Below are 19,382 nucleotides of genomic sequence, written 5' to 3'. Positions count from 1 at the left end.
TCCACTTCCATCAGAATATTTCCTCATATAGTATTGTTGTTGAAGTGTATAATGATCTCCTGGTTCTGCTCATTTCACTTAGCATCAGTTCATGTAAGTCTTTCCAAGCCTCTCTGTATTCATCCTGCTGGTCATTTCTTACAGAACAATAATATTACATAACATTCATATGTCACAATTTATCCAACCATACTCCAATTAATGGGCATCCATTCATTTTCCAGTTTCTAGCCACTACAAAAAGGGCTGCCACAAACATTTTGGCACATACAAGTCCTTTTCCCTTCTTTAGTATCTCTTTGTGATATAAGCTCAGTAGTAACACTGCTGGATCAAAGGGTATGCACAGTTTGATAACTTTTTGGGCATAATTCCAGATTGCTTTCCAGAATGGCTGGATTCGTTCATAACTCCACCAATAATGCATCAGTGTCCCTAGTTTTCCCGCATCCCTTCCAACATTCATCATTATTTTTTTCTGTCATCTTAGCCAATCTGACAGGTGTGTAGTGGTATCTCAGAGTTGTCTTAATTTGCATTTCATCAATAGTGATTTGGAACATCCTTTCATATGAGTAGAAATAGTTTCAATTTCATCATCTGAAAATTGTTCACATCCTTTGACCATTTATCAATTGGAGAATGGCTTGATTTCTTATAAATTAGAGTCAGTTCTCTATATGTTTTGGAAATGAGGCCTTTATTGGAAACTTTAACTATAAAAATGTTTTCCCAGTTTGTTGCTTCCCTTCTAATCTTGTTTGCATTAGTTTTATTTATACAAAGGCTTTTAAATTTGATATAATCAAAATTTTCTATTTTGTTATCAATAATGATCTCTAGTTCTTCTTTGGTCACAAATTCCTTCCTCCTCCACAAGTCTGAGAGGTAAACTATCCTATGTTCCTCTAATTTATTTATAATCTCGTTCTTTATGCCTAAGTCATGGACCCATTTTGATCTTATCTTGGTATATGGTGTTAAGTGTGGGTCCATGCCTAGTTTCTGCCATGTTAATTTCCAGTTTTCCCAGCAGTTTTTGTCAAATAGTGAATGCTTATCCTGAAAGTTGGGATCTTTGGGTTTGTCAAACATTGGATTGCTATAGTTAATGACTATTTTGTCCTGTGAACCTAACCTATCCCACTGATCAACTAATCTATTTCTTAGTTAATACCAAATGGTTTTGGTGACTGCTGCTTTATAATATAGTTTTAGATCAGGTACAGTTAGGCTGCCTTCATTTGATTTTTTTTTCCCATCAATTCCCTTGAAATTCTTGACCTTTTGTTCTTGCATATGAATTTTGTTATTTTTTTTCTAGATCATTAAAATAATTTCTTGGGAGTCTGATTGGTATAGCACTAAATAGATTAGGTAGTATTGTCATCTTTATTATATTCTCTAGGCCTATCCAAGAACACTTAATATTTTTCCAATTATTTAACTTTGACTTTATTTGTGTGGAAAGTTTTTTGTAATTTTGCTCATATAATTCCTGACTTTCCTTTGGTAGATAGATTCCCAAATATTTTATGCTATTGACAGTTATTTTGAATGGAATTTCTCTTTGTACCTCGTGCTGTTGAATTTTGTTGGTGATATATAAAAATGCTGAGGATTTATGTGTATTTATTTTGTATCCTGCAACTTTGCTAAAGTTGTGAATTATTTCTAATAGCTTTTTAGTATACTCTCTGGGGTTTTCTAAGGTTACCATCATATCATCTGCAAAGAGTGATAATTTGGTTTCCTCATTACCTACTCTAATTTCTTTAATCTCTTCCTCAACACTTATTGCCGAGGCTACCATTTCTAATACAATATTGAATAATAATGGTGATAGTGGGCAACCTTGTTTCACTCTTGATCTTACTGGGAATGGTTCTAGTTTATCCCCATTACATTTGATGTTTACTGACAGTTTTAAATATATGCTCCTGACTGTTTTAAGGAAAAGTCCATTTATTCCTGTACTCTCAAGTGTTTTTATTAGGAATGGATGTTGGATTTTATCAAATGGTTTTTCTGCAGGTCTTGAGATGATCATATGGTTTTGTTAATTTGGTTATTGATATAGTCAATTATGCTAATAGTTTTCCTAATTTTGAACAATTCCTGGTATAAATCCTACTTGGTCATAGTGTATTATCCTGGGGATGATTTTCTGTAATCTTTTTGCTAATATTTTATTTAAGATTTTAGCATCAATATTCATTAGGGATATTAGTCTATAATTTTCTTTCTCTGTTTTCAACCTACCTGGTTTAGGTATCAGTACCATGTCTGTGTCATAAAAGGAATTTGTAGGATTCCTTCAGTCCCTATTTTTTCAAATAGTTTATATAGCATTGGAGTTAAGTATTCTTTAAATGTTTGGTAGAATTCACATGTAAATCCATCTGGTCCTGGGGATTTTTTCTTAGGGAGTTGATTAATAGCTTGTTCTATTTCTTTTTCTAAGATGGAACTGTTTAACTAATTTACTTCTTCCTCTGTTAATTTGGGCAAACTATATTTTTGAAGATATTCTTCCATTTCATTTAAGTTATCGAATTTATTGGCGTAAAGTTGGGCAAAGTAACTCTTAATTATTGCTCTAATTTCCTCTTCATTGTGGCGAGTTATCCCTTTTCATTTTTAAGACTAACAATTTGATTTTCCTCTTTACTTTTTTAAATCAGATTTACTAAGGGTTTATCTATTTTGTTGGTTTTTTCATAGAATCAACTCTTAGTTTTATTAATTCAATAGTTTTTTTACTTTCAATTTTATTGATCTCTCCTTTTATTTTTAGAATTTCACATTTAGTATTTGGGGGTTTTTAATTTGTTCTTTTTCTAGCATTCAAGCATTGGGCTTGCAACCCAATTCATTGACCTTCTCTTTCTCTATTTTATGCAAGTAGGCTTCTAGAGATATAAAATTTCCCCTTCTTACTGCTTTGGCTGCATCCCACACATTTTGGTATGATGTCTCATTATTGTCATTTTCTTGAGTGAAGTTATTAATTATGTCTATGCTTTGCTGTTTCACCCAATCATTCTTTAGTATGAGGTTATTTAGTTTCCAATTACTTTTTGGTCTATTTTCCCCTGGCTTTTGACTGAATGTAATTTTTATTTCATTGTGATCTGAAAGGATGCATTTACTATTTCTGCCTTTCTGCATTTGAATTTGAGGTTTTTATGCCCTAATATATGGTCAGTTTTTGTATAGGTTCATTGAACTGCTAAGAAGAAAGCATACTTCTTTCTGTCTCCATTTAGTTTTCTCCAAAGAGCTAACATAGCTAACTTTTCTAGTATTCTATTTATGTCTTTGACTTCTTCCTTATTTATTTTGTGATTTGATTTATCTAATTCTGAGAGTGCAAGTTTGAGATCTCCCACTATTATAGTTTTGCTGCCTATTTATTCTTGCAGCTCTCTTAATTTCTCTTTGAAGAATTTAGATGCTACACCACTTGGTGCATATATGTTTGATATTGCTTCATTATCTATGCCATCCTTTAGCAAGATATAGTGCCCTTCCTTATCTCTTTTAATTAGATCAATTTTTGCTTTAGCTTGATCTGAGATCAGGATGGCTACCTCTGCTTTTTTGACTTCACCTGAAGCATAGTAGATTTTGCTCAACCTTTTACCTTTACTCTGTATGTCTCGCCCTGCTCCAAGTGTGTTTTCTGTAAACAACATGTTGTAGGATTCTGGCTTTTAATCCAGTCTCCTATCTGCTTCCTCTTTATGGGGGAGTTTACCCCGTTCACATTTATGGTTAAAATTACTAATTCTGTATTACTTGCCATCTTGTTAACCTCTGCTTATGCTTTTCTCCTTTCCTTTTCCCTTAACCTCCTCCTCAGTATTAAACTTGTGAGCACCACTTGCTTCTCACAGCCCTCCCTTTTTAGGATACCACCCCCTACCTTAAAGTTCCTCCCCTTTTCTTACCCCTTTTCCTCACAATTTCTGTATTCCCTTATGCTTAGCTTACTCCTTCCCTTTTCACTTTTCCCCTCCCTCTTTTCAGTGAGGTGGGAGAAATTTCTTTTTCTTTCTTTCTTTCTTTCTTTCTTTCTTTCTTTCTTTCTTTCTTTCTTTCTTTCTTTCTTTCTTTCTTTCTTTCTTTCTTTCTTTCTTTCTTTCTTTCTTTCTTCTTTTTCTTTTCTTTTCTTTTCTTTTCTTTTCTTTTCTTTCTTTCTTTCTTTCTTTCTTTCTTTCTCTCTCTCTCTCTCTCTCTCTCTCTCTCTCTCTCTCTCTCTCTCTTTCTTTCTTTCTTCTTTTTATTTACAAGTTATATGCATGGATAATTTTACAGCATTGGTAATCGCCAAACCTTTTGTTCCAGTTTTTCCCCTCCTTCCTCTACCTCCTCCCCTAGATGGCAGGATGACCCATACATGTTAAATATAATGAAGTATAAATTAAATACACAATAAGTATATATGACCAAATCGTTATTTTACTGTACAAAAAGAATCAGACTCTGAAATATTGTACAAATAGCCTGTGAAGGAAATCCAAAATGCACACAGGCAAAAATATAGGAATTGGGAATTCAGTGTAATGGTTCTTAGTCATCTCCCAGCGTTCTTCTGCTGGGTGTAGCTGGTTCAGTTCATTACTGCTCCATTGGAACTGATTTGGTTCATCTCATTGCTGAAGATGACCAGGTCCATCAGAATTGATCATCATATAGTATTGTTATTGAAGTATATAATGATCTCCTGGCCCTGCTTGTTTCACTCAGCATCAGTTCGTGTAAGGCCTTTCTGAAATCATCCTGTTGGCCATTTCTTACTGAACAATAATATTCCATAATATTCATGTACCACAATTTATTCAGCCATTCCCCAATTGATGGGCATCTACTCATTTTCCAGTTTCTGGCCACTATAAAGAGGGCTGCCACAAACTTTCTTGCACATATAGGTCCCTTTCCTTTCTTTAAGATCTCTTTGGGATATAAGCCCAGTAGTAACACTGCTGGATCAAAGGGTATGCACAGTTTGATAACCTTTTGAGCATAGTTCCAAATTGCTCTCCAGAATGGTTGGATGTATTCACAGTTGGTGGGAGAAGTTTTACCATAAATCAAATATGTCTAATATTTTTCTCTTTAAGCCAATTATGATGAGAGTAAGATACACACTATGTTCACCCCCCTCCATTCTTTCTCTCAGATATAATAGGTTTCCTTTGCCTCTTTGTGAGATGTAATACCCCGTTTTTACCCTTTTTCTGGTACAATTTCCTTTCCACCTCTAGTTTCTAGAACAAATTATACATGTGTTCTTTATGTATCTTTATAGCAAAAATATAGTTCCCAAGATTTCTTTTTACTTTTTTAGGTTTCTTTTGAGTTCTATATTTGGAGATCAAACTTTTTTACTTCTGTTCTTTTCATCAGAAATAGATGAAATTCACCTATTTCATTGAATGTCCATTTTCTTCCCTGGAGAAAAATGCTCATTTTGGCTGGGTAAGTTATTCTTGGCTGCATATCAAGTTCTTTAGCCTTTTGGAATATCACATTCCAGCCCCTTCAATCCTTTAATGTGAAATCATTTAGTTTCTTAAAACCTTACTTCATTTGAAGAAATTATAAGAATAAGAGTTTATATGGTTGTTTTGAGGGTCAGATGTAAAGTATTTTGCACACTTGGAAGCACCTTGCTAATCTCAGTTATTCTTTATAGCAGTTCTGTGCAATAGAGCATAATTATTAACTATGAGAAGAATGAGAGAGACACCAAAATTCAGAGTAGCTGTGGTCTCTTTTGTTTGTTGGGCTCTGAGATTGTCCAGAAGTTTGTTTTATTTCTTTTTGAGCTGTCTTCTAAGACACAAGACTTACTTTCTGTATCTTTGTGAAGCTAGTGAATGGCCTCTGGTCTGTCCTGTCAAACTTCTTAAAGTGGCTGCCAAGGAGAGTGAATATGAAAACAATGTATAAATAAAAGCGGGAGTTGGAAGTTTTATGAGTCTCTTCCTTCCAAGAGTGACAATTTATGTGATAAAGCTACTTCAGGATCTAATGTAGACATAGTTGCTATATATTAATGTTGCTGTCCAGCATTAGTTAAAGCTGAGCTAAAGCATGAGAGTAAAAGAAGCTTTTCCAGAAAAGGAATTATTAGTATACTTTCAATTCTGACTTCTTGTGCCTTTCAAAGGATGGATGAATCTTTTGCCTAGGGTATATAAGGTAGCTGCAGATGTCCAGAATGAATTTTTGAATCACACCTACTAATTTGTAATTGGTTTCAATACAAAATTGTATACAAAAATTTTTTTTTCAGTATTATTATGAGTTGACTTTGAGATGTGTATTTCAGATGAAAGGTTTTGACTACAAATGCATGATTTTACTAACAAATTAGTCACATGTAGTCAAATGATTTATAGCGTGTTATTGTATTTGTTCCCAAATAGAGATCAAAAGGGATGATGCTGGGTGACCTTTAGAAAGAAAAGGCTGTGTATACATTATAACTCAAGTGCTAAAGGGAAAACCAAAAAGTTCAGTGTTTAGAATATTTTTGTAGTTTTTATGTAGTTTAAATTAAACTAAAGACTTCAGAAACAGCAGAGAGAGATTTAAGGTTTGATTTAATTGAGGATAAAATACATATATGTACTTCACAGGATTGTTGTGAGGTCCAAATGAGACAATGTCAACTATTGTTATTGTTATCAGTCTATCAAGAAGCATTTAGTAACCACTTACTATGAGGAGGTTAGTCTTGCAGACCCCTAAAGTCCTTTCCATGACCATGTTCTAGTTTCCTATCTGGTCCTGGTGTTTCCATTTACTTTTTGAACGTGGTCACATAGTTTACAAGTGTATAGTTTTGGTACAAGGTATAAAGTAGTTGGACCTAGAAATCAGATTTCTTTACTCCTTGTACAGTATTGTTTTCTCTATGCCACAATGCTTACTGGTTCTTAGTTCTTGGGAAGAAAATCTTTGAATTACATTTTTTTCTCTCTTCTCCCTTGGTCCACATATGAAGTGAACAACTAATTTTTATTGATTATTCCTTTTTTATTTATATTCCTATAAACAATAATTGATTATTCCTTGTTTGTTTTTTTGTTTTGTTTTGTTTTGTTTTGTTTTGTTTTGTTTTTGCATACCTGGTGGCTCCATAATTCAGGCTCCTTTGAATCTTGGCCTATTTCTGTATTGGCCTTTGTATGGAGCTGCCTCCACATCTGGAATAAACTACTTCCTCTTTTTTACTTAGATAAATCTATAGTTTCCAAGAAAGTTTAGACACTTTCTATATGAGTCCCTTTCTGATTACCCCGCCTTTTCCCCACTCTTTGAAGTTATCTTGTATTTATTTTGCAACTGGTAGAATATAAGCTCCTTGAAGGAAGAGATTGATTTTTTCCCCTTTTGTATCCCTAGATGGGTGGGTAGCAGAGTGGATTGGACTTGGAGCTGGGAAGACTGAGTTCAAATTCACACACACACTAGCTGGGTGACTAGCCAAATCACTGAATTTCTTCCTATAGTTTCCTTTTCTGTAAAATGAAGGGGTTAAACTTGATGGCCCCAAGGTTCCTTTCATTTCTGGATCTATGAGCTTCTGGCAGGGTGCCTGTTACATATTCGGTGCTTTATATTGATTGATTGTTAAAATGGTCATCTAATTGATATTTCTGTCTCAATTCTTTTTATATTATCTGTCTTCTGCTTGCTTCCACCATAGCTTTTCTCTTGTCACTTCCTTTTTTAGAAATCTTCAATGATTTTCAGTTACCTAAAATATAGTCTACTTTTTTTTTTAAGCATCTCATTCAAGAGCCTGTACAATCAGTACCCAAACTACTTTACAATTTATCAATATATTTTTAAAAGCACTAACTGTGTACCAGATACAAGGAATTTAAGAAAGACTAAATAGCCCCTGCTCTCAGGTGGTTTAAAGTTTCATGAGAGAGATAACAGGTAAAATGCACAGACATATAAAGAGTAGTAGGAAAGTGTATTTATAGGGAAAATACAGGTTTGACAGAGATTGAAGAAGATGTCCTTTGAACTCTCTTAAAGAATATTAGGGATTTTCAGAGGGGAAGTGAGGTGAGAGATGGCATTTGGTGTTTAGGGTACATTAGTGCAAAGACACAGAAATAGGTGGAATGTTTTCTCGGAGAGAGAGTTAGTAGAATAGTAGATCTGGAAGGTAAAGGTCATGGAAGAGAGACTAGTAACACAAGGGAAAAAACAGGTTTTGAAAGATAAAATACTTTACATTTTATCTTGGAGGAAATAGGGAGCCACAAGAGTTTATTGATTTGGGAAATGACTTGGTCATTCTTAGGCTTTAGGAAAGTCATTTTCTTACTGCTCTCCTAAATGAATTCTTAGCTTCAGCCAAATTGGACTATCCATTCTTGCTGTCTCTATTTCTTTGATTACAGCATTCTCCTTGCTTGGAATGTTTGGCTAGCAAGAGGAAGAATTAGGGGAGATATGATTGATTCCATCATGGGGCAGTGAGTGAAACTTTGGACTTTATATTACATACATATATGTGTGTGTGTGTGTGTGTGTGTGTGTGTGTGTGTATATATACATATATATATGTATATATATATATATAGGACTATATTTAGAATGTGGAACATGATAAGTATATGTATATGCATATGTATATGTATTTGGTTGAGATCTCTGTAGTAAAGAAATCTCTAGTGTTATACTTTCTTATGGTAAAGATAAAGAAAAGGCTCGTTTGGGATTTTTGATAGTAGAAAAGTTTAGGGCCTCCAAGGATATTAGTCTCTAACCAAATCTACCTTCCATATTGGTTTATCAAGTCAACTTCAAATGTTCTAAATGACAGATCTTAAAACTTGATTCTGGAGGTAATCTGTATATTATCAAAGCTCTATATGTGAACCTTAAGAGTTGAAATAAACGATTTAGGAAAGGAGTTTGAAGGTATATTGATTTAGAGGAATAATATTTTGTGTGTGGAATAGAGAGGGTTTTTTTAAAAACAGATTTGTGCATAAAAAGGCTTTGTATTTTGATGTAATGATTCAGCATTTTTGCCTCTTACTCTATAAAAATGGAAAAACTTGCTTTATATATCTATAAGATATTTGACCAATTGGCAGTTATCAGAGAATATTTTAATTAACATGGGATTTATACTCTTCCATCTGTGTCCAGAGCTTATGTAGTATATACAATAACTGCCTGGTACTGACTTATTGAAGTGGAGCTTTTCTCACTGGCCTCTTCAGGTTAATTTTTCCCTTTTATTCCTTTGTTTCACCTTAAAAAGCCTCCGTCTTTTTGGAGATAAAACCATGTTTCCTTTTTTTTTTTTTTTTTAACAAATAGGATAAACTCAAAACAGTGAAAATATCCATATTGAAAAGACCTTAAATGTTAAAATTGCTATTTTAAACAATATCATACAGTGAGAAATTGCCTCTTACTGAGTGTCTAAACCACCATACTCCTTGTGTTTTTCTTATGAACTTATTCTGTGTTCTAGTTTTTTGTGTTCTCCTTATATGACATTCCTTCTAGGACAGGGAATAATTTCTTTTCTTTGCAATCGTCATCAATGCAAGTTTTTGCATAAGGAAATGTTGAACTTTTGTCTTCTTATGTCCTGGATGTGATCCTAAGCTCTTAAAGTTTGGGTTAGTTGAGCAAGATCTGACTAATCTTATCAAGTTGGAGAAACTTCTACTTCAGATTGGATCTTTCATCCAAAAGTATTAAAATACCAAAAAAAAAAAAAAAAAAGTACTTAACTGAGAATCAGTACTTGGGTTCATTTTCTAATTCTACCATTCATTAACTGCTATTTCCCCTTCTTTGCCTTAGTTCTCTCATCCTTAACATGAAAGAGCTGAACCTGATTATCTCTAAGGTCCTCTAAGGCTCAAAATTTTCTGAGTCAGAAAATGTGTTCTTTTTTGCCTTGGTTCCACCATTTAGTAATGTGGATATTAAGTTCCTTCTCTGTTGCATCTTATTGCTTAAAAAAAAGTTAATAATAAATGCTGTGCCTTTTTGACATGATTATTTTGAGAAAGAAATCAGAGAACATGGTGGAATTACTCTTTTCTTTCTGTTATAGTATTTGTTCATTCTTCCACCTTTGCCTCACTTTTTCTTCTTAGCCTCTTTTTCTGGATCATTGTCCACATCCTATCCCCAATCTGTGGATATATCCTAAGATAATATCAGAGATCCTCTTCTCCTTCTATACTTTTTTTTTTTTTTTTTGTTATAGCACTTATGGATTCTCTTACGAGAATGGCAGATGACTCCCAGTTCTATATATCCAGTTCTAGTTTCTCTTGAGCTCCAATTCTGCACTTAATATTTTGGGGGAAGTTTTTATTAATGTCTTCCATTTTTTATCTCATCTTAATTATCCTGAATGTTTCTCTCTCTCCTTTCCCCAAGGACTACATCCTATATAACAAATAGTATTTTTTAAAAAGAAAAATAAAAAAATAAAAAGAATTAAAAAAAAAAGAAACCAGTGCAACTGAATTGATACATTAAAAAATCAGGAAGAAATGTGTAATGTTTTACATTACATTATATCCACACCTATGGACCTCTTACTTTCATAAAGAGATGGGCTGGAGATGTTCTCAATTCCAAATGGGACCAATTCATGGTAGTTGAGAAACCAATTAGAATATGTAGAGAGTCAGGAAAAGAAAATAAAGCAAAAGTAAATGTGTCATTAAAATAATGATTTAGAACCAGAAGTATTTTTAAAAAGAAAAAGCAAGTTAACAATTTGGTGGGCAGGATATCTCAGCTGCTGCAGGTGACCTGCAGCAGGAAGGGAACATGTCCTGTGTTCCTCAATTGTGACTTTTCATCTTTTTTGTCTTGTCTTTGCTGTCCCTTATACCTGGAGTGCATTCCTTCTCCCTTCAGCTTTTTAGAGTTCTGGCTCTTTTTGAAGCTAAGCTTAAGAACCATCTCTTTCAAAATGCCTTTTCTAAGTCCCTCCAGTTATTACTGTTTCAAGTCTTAAAATTTACCTTATATATACTTTGTGGTATATATTGGCATGAGTAGGTGGATAATATCAATAATATCATGAATATCGTGGTTAGAATATTGTGCTGGAGACAGGAAGACCACAATTCCAATCCTCCCTCAAGGATTTTTTTAGCTGTATGATTTGGGCAAGTCATTAATCACTGCTTGCCTTAGTTTTCTTGTTTATAAAGTGGGGATAACATAGCACCTACCTCTCATGACTATTATGAGGATTAAATGAGATAGATCATATTTGTAAAGCAATTGGAGTACTTGGCATCAAGCAGATGTTTAATAAATCCTCCTTTCCTCCCTCTCTATCATTTGACAATTGCATTGTGTTTCTCTGTTATCTCCTGTGTTTCTCATAATGCTTAGCACTTAGAAGATTCTTAATAAATTACTGTTGATTAAAAAAGCAACAATTCTTGTTAAATGTAAAATATTAAAAACTATTGTATGTTATAGTTGGAAGAAATGAGAGATTATCTAGTCCAGTCTCCTATTTCTGTGTAGATGGAGAACCCAAAATGTGACTAATCATTAAGTGTTGCCATATGATGAGAAATTTGAAGTTGGCTGTCCTTTGATGACCCTTACAAGCCACAAGAGGTATGCAGCTAGTTAAGAGCAGGAGTTGTTTTCCTCCTTCTTGCTGTTGTAGAGCCCATAACTCTTGCTTTTTCATTCAGTAATAATAATGAACTATTCTTAATGGGTAAAGATACTACTTTTGTTTTTTTAATAGCATGTGCAGTTAGTGGCTTTCTGGAGAGGGTTTGAGTTTTTCTCAGATAGTCCTGCACTCTGGACACTCCTTTGCTGCTATTCTTTTTTAGGGAGAGCCCTGATTTTTTGGATGAGTTAATTTCACTTATAATTTCACTTATAATCTTAGTGAGCATAATAATGGACATTTAAGATAAATTTCAAAGCATGAATAAATGAAGCTCATTGCATAAAAAGTATGAGAGACCATAGAATAAAAAAAAAAGCACTGTTCATTCAATGAGCAGTCAAGTAACTGCTATATGGTTAGGTATTGAGAATATAAAGACAAATGAGATTGTCCCCATCCTCAAAGAACTTGCATTCTCTTGAGAGCAGAAGAGGCTACAGCATGTATATACATACAGAATAAGTAGTAAGTACTAGAAACTGGGAGATGAGGAATTAGGAAATAATTCAGAAATCTATTGAAGTTTGAATGAGGGAAAAATCTGATCAAAATTGAACTTAAGGGAAATGAGTTTGGCTACTGGATGATTTAGGGAGAGATATGAAGCAGAGAGAATAGTTAAGAGTGCTATTGCATCTGCTTGGATATGAGGGGTGAGAGGCAGGCAAAGGACTCAAGAACACTGGGTATGTGAATCTGAAAAACTTGAACAGCTCTTTTCAACAGAAATAAGGGAGTTTGAAAAAAGAGTAGATTTTTAGGAGAGAGATAATTAATTCTGTTTTGTACATGTTGAATTCAAAAAGTCTCTAGGGGAGCAGCTAGATGGCATAGTGGATAGAGTACCAGCTCTGAAGTCAGGAGGACCTGAGTTCAAATCAGACCTCAGATGCTTAATATTTCCTAGCTTTGTGACCCTGGGCAAGTTAGTTAACCCTAATTGCCTCAAAAAAAAAAAAAAAAAAAAGAAGTCTCTAGGGCATTCAGATAGAAATATCCTATAGGCAGTCAGTGATATAGAATAGAAGTACAGGGGAAAGGTGAGTTATCTGCAGAGTTAATAATTAAATCTATTGGAACTGATGAGGTCACTAAGTGAGCAGAGAACCCAGGAGAGCCATAGGCTTCATATACATTTAGAGGGTATGATATGGATAATGACCCAGCAGTAGACAGAAGGAGTGGCCAGATAGGTAAGAGGAGAGTCAATTAGCAGAGAACAATGACATGAAAACCCAGAGTGAAAAAAGAGTATCCAGAAAGTTTGTTGTTGTTGTTCAGTCATTATAGACTCTTCATGAATGCCAGGTTCAGCTAAGTGGCAAAGTAGATAAAGTGTAAGTGCTTGGATTCAGAACCTGAGTTCAAATTTGACTTCATACTCCTTCCTAACCCTGTGACCCTAGGCAAGTCACTGACTTAGTAGGGCTTAATGAACACATGTTGACTTGATTTGCTATTATCTGGTTCCTCATTTGGTTTGTCTTATGTTCTTATTGACTCACTTATTTGATTTTTATATAATATATGATGTTACATAAATAACTTTTGAGTTGTCAGCATCAGTGATTCAAAATAACACATGCTGCACTATTGGAGCCACAATTGAAAGCACTGTAGGAGAGAAGAGCCAGAATTGGGGGTGGAGATCTGACCAAGGCTCTGGAAATTGGCTGGATGTGGATGAAATACCATTTACATTGAATTTTCTAAACAGCTAGAATTGTTGTTGGACAGAATAGTTTGTGAGCACCTATTATTTTGAGGATTTTTTTTTTCTTATCTCTGATTGCAAAGAGAAGCTTCCTAATCTGAAAATAGTGTGGGGTGTTGATAATGACTACCATCCCTTTTTCCCATTTCAGATTGATTTTCTTTAGCATACTTTGGAGAGAAAAAAGTACTACATTTTTAGGGAATTAAATTTAATTTATCAGACATTTATTTTATTAAGTACCTGCTATGTATAAGGTACTATATATTAGGTGCAGGGGAAAATTATAGTTGTTCTCTACATTTCTACAGTACTTTTTCTTTTTGGAATTTTGTTCACATCTGTGTTATTTTCTTCTTTTACTGACCCTTTGACATAAATGAGTGAGATGTCATTAATTTTATCAGACAAATCTGGCTCTAGCATTTACAGCCTTAAAGATGAACAAGATATTCACAAAATAGGAGGTCTATTCATACATCTCCCAATCACCTCATCAGCAGTCATCTAGACCAAAAAAAAAAGAAAGAAAGAATGATATACCTATGGGCAATGGAAAATAAATGAATAAACAGCATAACCTATTAGACTTAAAGATAATGAAAAATAAGATTTCCAGAAATTTGTCCCCAAGAAGAAATCTAAATGATCTTTTCCCCCCCATTTTTTGTGTTTATTTTTTAGCGTCGTCTTCGACATCTCCGGAATATTGCTGCCCGGAACATTGTTAATAGGAATGGCCACCGACTCCTTGATACCTACTTCACACTTCACTTGTGCAATAGTGAAAAGATATATAAAGGTAAAAGAAGCCATGTGTTTGGTGTTCATGGGCTATTACAATCCCATTCTTTTCTCATATTATTCTCTATCAGTATGTTTTAAGTCGGAGTTTATCCTTTTGACACATATTGAGGAGTATCTATGGGTTAGTGATTTGGGGTCAGAGAATGTAGATTTGAGTTTTAGAGTTGTTATTTTGTGATGAGGCAAATCACTCAGCCTCTCGTTTTTGTTTTCTTATATATATGATGAAGGAGTTAGACTTCTTTCTCTAGATTCTTTCCCATTTTCAATCCTATGCTACTATAATTTAATTTAAAATTAATAGCAATTTTCATTACATGAATTAAAGGAACTCTGCTTAAGTTACATTGCTTGAACAATAATAATTCTTATATTTTTGTCTTTAATCCAGATTTATTAGACTGATTCTTAAAAAATAGTGCTTACAAGTCATTTTTCTTGTATGATTTGGTTTGTCCTTCCATAGTCATTTATTTTTTGAAAATATTTTTATTGATATTTTTTGTTTTAATGTTACCAAAATTGCTCCCAGAATCTCTTCCCCAAAGTTATCCTTTATAACAAAGAATATTTTTTATAGAAAAAAGACAAAAAGAAGAGAAAAATTAACAAAATTGATCAAAACATTTAAAAAGTATGAAAATATGTATAATATTTCACATTCATGGATCTTCTGCCTCTGTGAACAGAAAAGTGAGATGAAGTCATATCATGTCTTTTCTTTGGGGCCTTACTTTCAACAAACTTTATTAAGCTTTTTCCGAGTACGAGGAATTGTGTGGATAATAACTAAGTATTTACAGGTATATACTTGTGTACCTGAGCAGATAGAAGGCAATCTGAGCACAGAAATAGCAACAGAATAAGAGGAGAGTTGTTAGGGAAAGTCTTCTTATACAAGGTAGGCTATAAAGTGAGTTTTGAAGGGAAACAGGGCAACTAAGAGACAGAAGTATGAAGGAAGACCATTTCAAGTATGAGAAACAACTAGTGAAAAGGGACAGAGAGAGATATCATTCCTTTAGAAACTAAGTAGACCAGTGATGGGAGATTGTATAGTGTGTGGAGGATTGTGAAGAGGGAGAAGACTGGAAAGGTTTGAAGATAAAGTAAAGACTTAAGGAATAGTTAGACTATATTAACAACTTTAGTTCTACTTGTTTATTGAATTTCACGTGTTATGGGTCCTGAAAGAAATAACAGTTTAAAAGGTTCATTATTGTTATTGTGTCCAATTATATACCAATATATTATTGATTTAAATGAAACAGAAGAATATTTACAAAAATGCAAGCTGCTCTCATTAGCAAAAGAGGAAATAGAGTATTTAAGTAGATCTATTTTAGGGGAAAAAAAATTGAACAGACCATAAATGAGCTTTGGAAGATAAAAGCACCAGGATCCAACAAATTTACAAGTGAATTTTTTTGTCAAACATTTAAAGATCAATTAATTCCAATATCAATTAAATTATTTGGAATAATAGGCAAAGGAGTCCTGTCAAACTCCTTTTATGAAACAAATATGATACTAATGTCTAAACTAGGAAAAGTAAAAATAGAGAAACCAAATCATAGACCAGTTTCAGCAATGAATATGGATGCAAAAATCCTAAGTAAAAGATTACAACAATATATTAAAAGTTTACATATGGCCACGCAGGATTCATATCAGGAATGTAGGGATGGTTTAACATAAGGAAAACTCTTAACATAATTGATTATATCTATAGTCAAAATAACAAAAATCATATGATAATAGATGCAGAAAAAGCACTCAGTAAAGTAAGACGCATTTCTATTAAAAACACTTGATAACATAGACATAAATGGACTTTTCCTTACATTGATAAGAAATATTTACCTAAAGCCATTAGCAAGCATATTTAGTAGGGATAAGCTAGAAGCCTTCCCAGTAAAATCAGGTATGAAAGAAGGATGCCCACTGTCATCAATATTATTCAATATTGTATTGGAAATTCTAGCAATAATGTAAAAGAAGAAAAAAGTAATGGAATCTTTTTTTTTTTTTTTTTTTTTTGGCAAATGGATGATGACATACTTGAAAAATCCTAAAGATTCAACTAAAGAGTTAATTGAAATAATAATTTCAAAAAAGTAGAAGAATATGAAGTAAATCCATATCAATCATCAATATTCCTATGTATTACCAGTACATTTTGCGGATCTTGCAGAAAGAGATAGCTAGAGATATCCCATTTAAAATAATGAAATAATATTAAATACCTGGGAATATATCTATCATAACAAATCCAAGTTCTATATAAACAAAACCATACAAAACTTTGTATACAAAGTCAGATTGAAATAAATGGAGAAATTGTTCATTGGTAGGCAGAATCAATATAATAAAAATAACAGTTTTATCAAAATTAATCAATATGTATATTCAATGCTATCTCAGCCATATTGCCAAAAAATTATTTTATGGATCTAGCAAAAGTAATAATAAAATTCATTTGGAAGAACAGAAGGTCAAGTATATGAAAGGAAAAACCGTAAAGGAAGGAAGTTTAACAGTACCAGATCTTAAAACTATGTTATAAAGCATTAAAACTATTTGGTAATGACTAAGAAATACAAAGAAAGATTAATGGGACAGAAGTAGACATAGAAGCCACAGCAGCAAATGAATATAATTACCCAGTGTTTGACAAGCGTAAAGACTTGTTTTGGAGATAAAAATTCATGATTTGGTAAAAAAATTATTGGGAAAACTGAAAAGCAATCTGGCAGAAATTGGACATGGAACAATATCTTACACTGTTTACCAAGATAAGGTCAAAATGGATTTGTGACCTAGATATAAAGCGAGATATTAAAAGAAAATTTGAAGAACACGAAATAAAATCTATCAGTCATATGGATAAATCAACAATTTATGAACAAAGAAGAGACTATGTGTTCTGAGATATAAAATGGATAATTTTGATTACATTAAATTATGTTTTTGTACATTTGTCACTTCTTTCTCTATCATTTTAGAGATCATTTTCTGTTATGATCTACTTTGTCCATAACAATTTTTTCTTTTATCATTTTATATTTAAGTATAAACTTAAAAAAAAATAAAAAAGAGAAGTGCTCAGAGAAATCATCCTCCCCCATCAAAAAAAAAAAAGATCATTTTTACTACTGCTTCTCTTCTTCCCATTAGCATTTGTATAGCACTTTTGTTATTTCATTTAACCTTAACAACCTTGGAAGATACGTGCTATCATTATTGCTATTTTACAGATAAGGAAACTAAGGCAAAAAAGCTAAAGCATTGGTAGTAGGATTCAAACTCAGGTCTTCCTAACTCTTGAGCCCTACTCTCTGTATAATGTGTCACCTAGCTTTTCTACAGTTACTTCTTTTGGCTTATCAAGCATGAAACTGAAAATCATTTGATTTTATATGAGAGGAAAAATGTTTAATTAATGAGATACTGGGACTGGGAAGAAGAAAATCTGGGGGCTAGGTATAGATTTGCTGTTATGAATTATACTATGTATATGCTGTTATATGAATTAAGGCAAATGATTTCTCTTTGAACCGCTAGTTTTTCATCTATAAAATGGGCATGTGTACAATGGAAAGAAATATGGGGTTGATGTAGATCAGAGGTGTTAAACAAATAGCCACATTGCTTCTTGAGCCAGATTAAAATGTAATTAGGAAATATATACCAAAATAAGAAAAAATACAGTAGAAAATAGAAAATATTAGCCTATGATTTTCTAACAATATATGGCAGGAGGCATTCTTGTGAAGGGGTAGTGGCTCTGTTTCTATTTGAGTTTGATACCACAAAGTCTAAACTTCTCAGGTCTCTTTCAATTCAAAATTTATAAATTTAGGAGTATGCTTATATAGTACTTATTTTACAAAGATTGTTTTTAGCTTAGAGATGGAGTGAAGCTCTATGTAATTATAAGGTTTTATTAACAATATTAACAAAGATTGTTATTAAAAGTCAGCAATGATAATTAACATTTAACTATAAAGATGAAAAATTAAGTGACTTTTTTTAAAATTTAATTTTAATTTTTCACTTAACAAAAATGCATACTTTCCTTCCTCTCTTATTCTCCATACCCACTCCTGATCCCTCTAAAAGAAAAACAGAGCCTTTGGAAGAAATACACATAGTTGAGCCAAAGAAATTCCTGCATTGCCCACCTCTAAAAAATGTGTCTGAGTTTGTACTTTGAATCCATCTTTCTGTTGGTAGGTGGCTAGTAGCAAGTTTTTATCCAGTCTTTGGAATCATGGTCAATCATTTGTCCATCAAAGTTCCCAAGTTATTCAGACTTGTTTGTTTTTTCAAATGAGGCGAGTAGATGGCACTATTGGTAAGAGCTATACTTGGAGTCAGGAGTACTGAATTCAAATTCTACTCCAGACTCTTGCTAGTCCTGTGACCCCAGGGAAGTCACTTACTCTGCTCCTTCAGTGTCATCGTTGTTATCTATAAAATTGTAATAGTAAAGGCTCCTACTTTGGAGTATTTTTGTCAAAATCAAATGAGGAGTTTTCCCCCCTTTGTTCTGACTTTTCTTGCACGTGACAAACGTGGAAATATGTTTACAAGGATTGCATATGTTTAACCTAGATCAGATTACTTTTTATAATTATCATATGCATACCTTTTAACCCAGTGATTCTGCTACTAGATCTACACCACAGCGAGAGCAGTACAAGAAAAGACTCCATGTTACTAATACTAGATTTGTTTGTAGTGGCAATAAATTGGAATTGGAAACTGAGAGAGTGCCCATCAATTGGGTACATAAGAACCAAAGATTTGTCGGCAACAAGTAATTTTATAAACCTGAAGGGAAAGAGATGGCACCTTTAGCACATAAAAAATGCTTATTTGTGAATATATTGGGTGAAGTCATACTGGTCTGTGAATCTATCCTGTTCTTTTTTTTGGGGGGGGAAGCACTTAGCCTTATTCATAATCTTAATAAGCTATTGAATACTAGTCAGAATGTTAAACATCACCTTGAAAGGAAGGTGAAGAAGAGGTTTCTGTTCTTCTCAGAGCTTTTCCTTTAGCTGTTGTAATCTACATCAATACAGGTAGAATTCCTCTGATTCATGGTGGCATCCAGAGTGAGAGGACGGC

At 33.2% G+C, this 19,382-nt stretch overlaps 1 protein-coding gene across 2 annotated transcripts in view; it reads left to right on the top strand.

Annotated features, from left to right (window-relative positions):
• The window catches only part of UVRAG (UV radiation resistance associated), a 410,809-nt gene that overhangs the window by 12,794 nt on the left and 378,633 nt on the right, over positions 1-19,382 (top strand). For both annotated transcript variants that reach the window (XM_051987076.1, XM_051987077.1), the window contains exon 2: positions 14,124-14,241. In XM_051987076.1, coding sequence (XP_051843036.1) covers positions 14,124-14,241 — 118 coding nt within the window. The remainder of the gene's footprint in view (positions 1-14,123; positions 14,242-19,382) is intronic.

The sequence above is a fragment of the Antechinus flavipes genome, chromosome 3 (genome assembly GCF_016432865.1).
Source record: "Antechinus flavipes isolate AdamAnt ecotype Samford, QLD, Australia chromosome 3, AdamAnt_v2, whole genome shotgun sequence".
Taxonomy (NCBI): domain Eukaryota; kingdom Metazoa; phylum Chordata; class Mammalia; order Dasyuromorphia; family Dasyuridae; genus Antechinus; species Antechinus flavipes.
The sequence above is the reverse complement of the archived record's forward strand: the minus strand, read 5'-3'. Positions and strand labels throughout refer to the sequence as shown.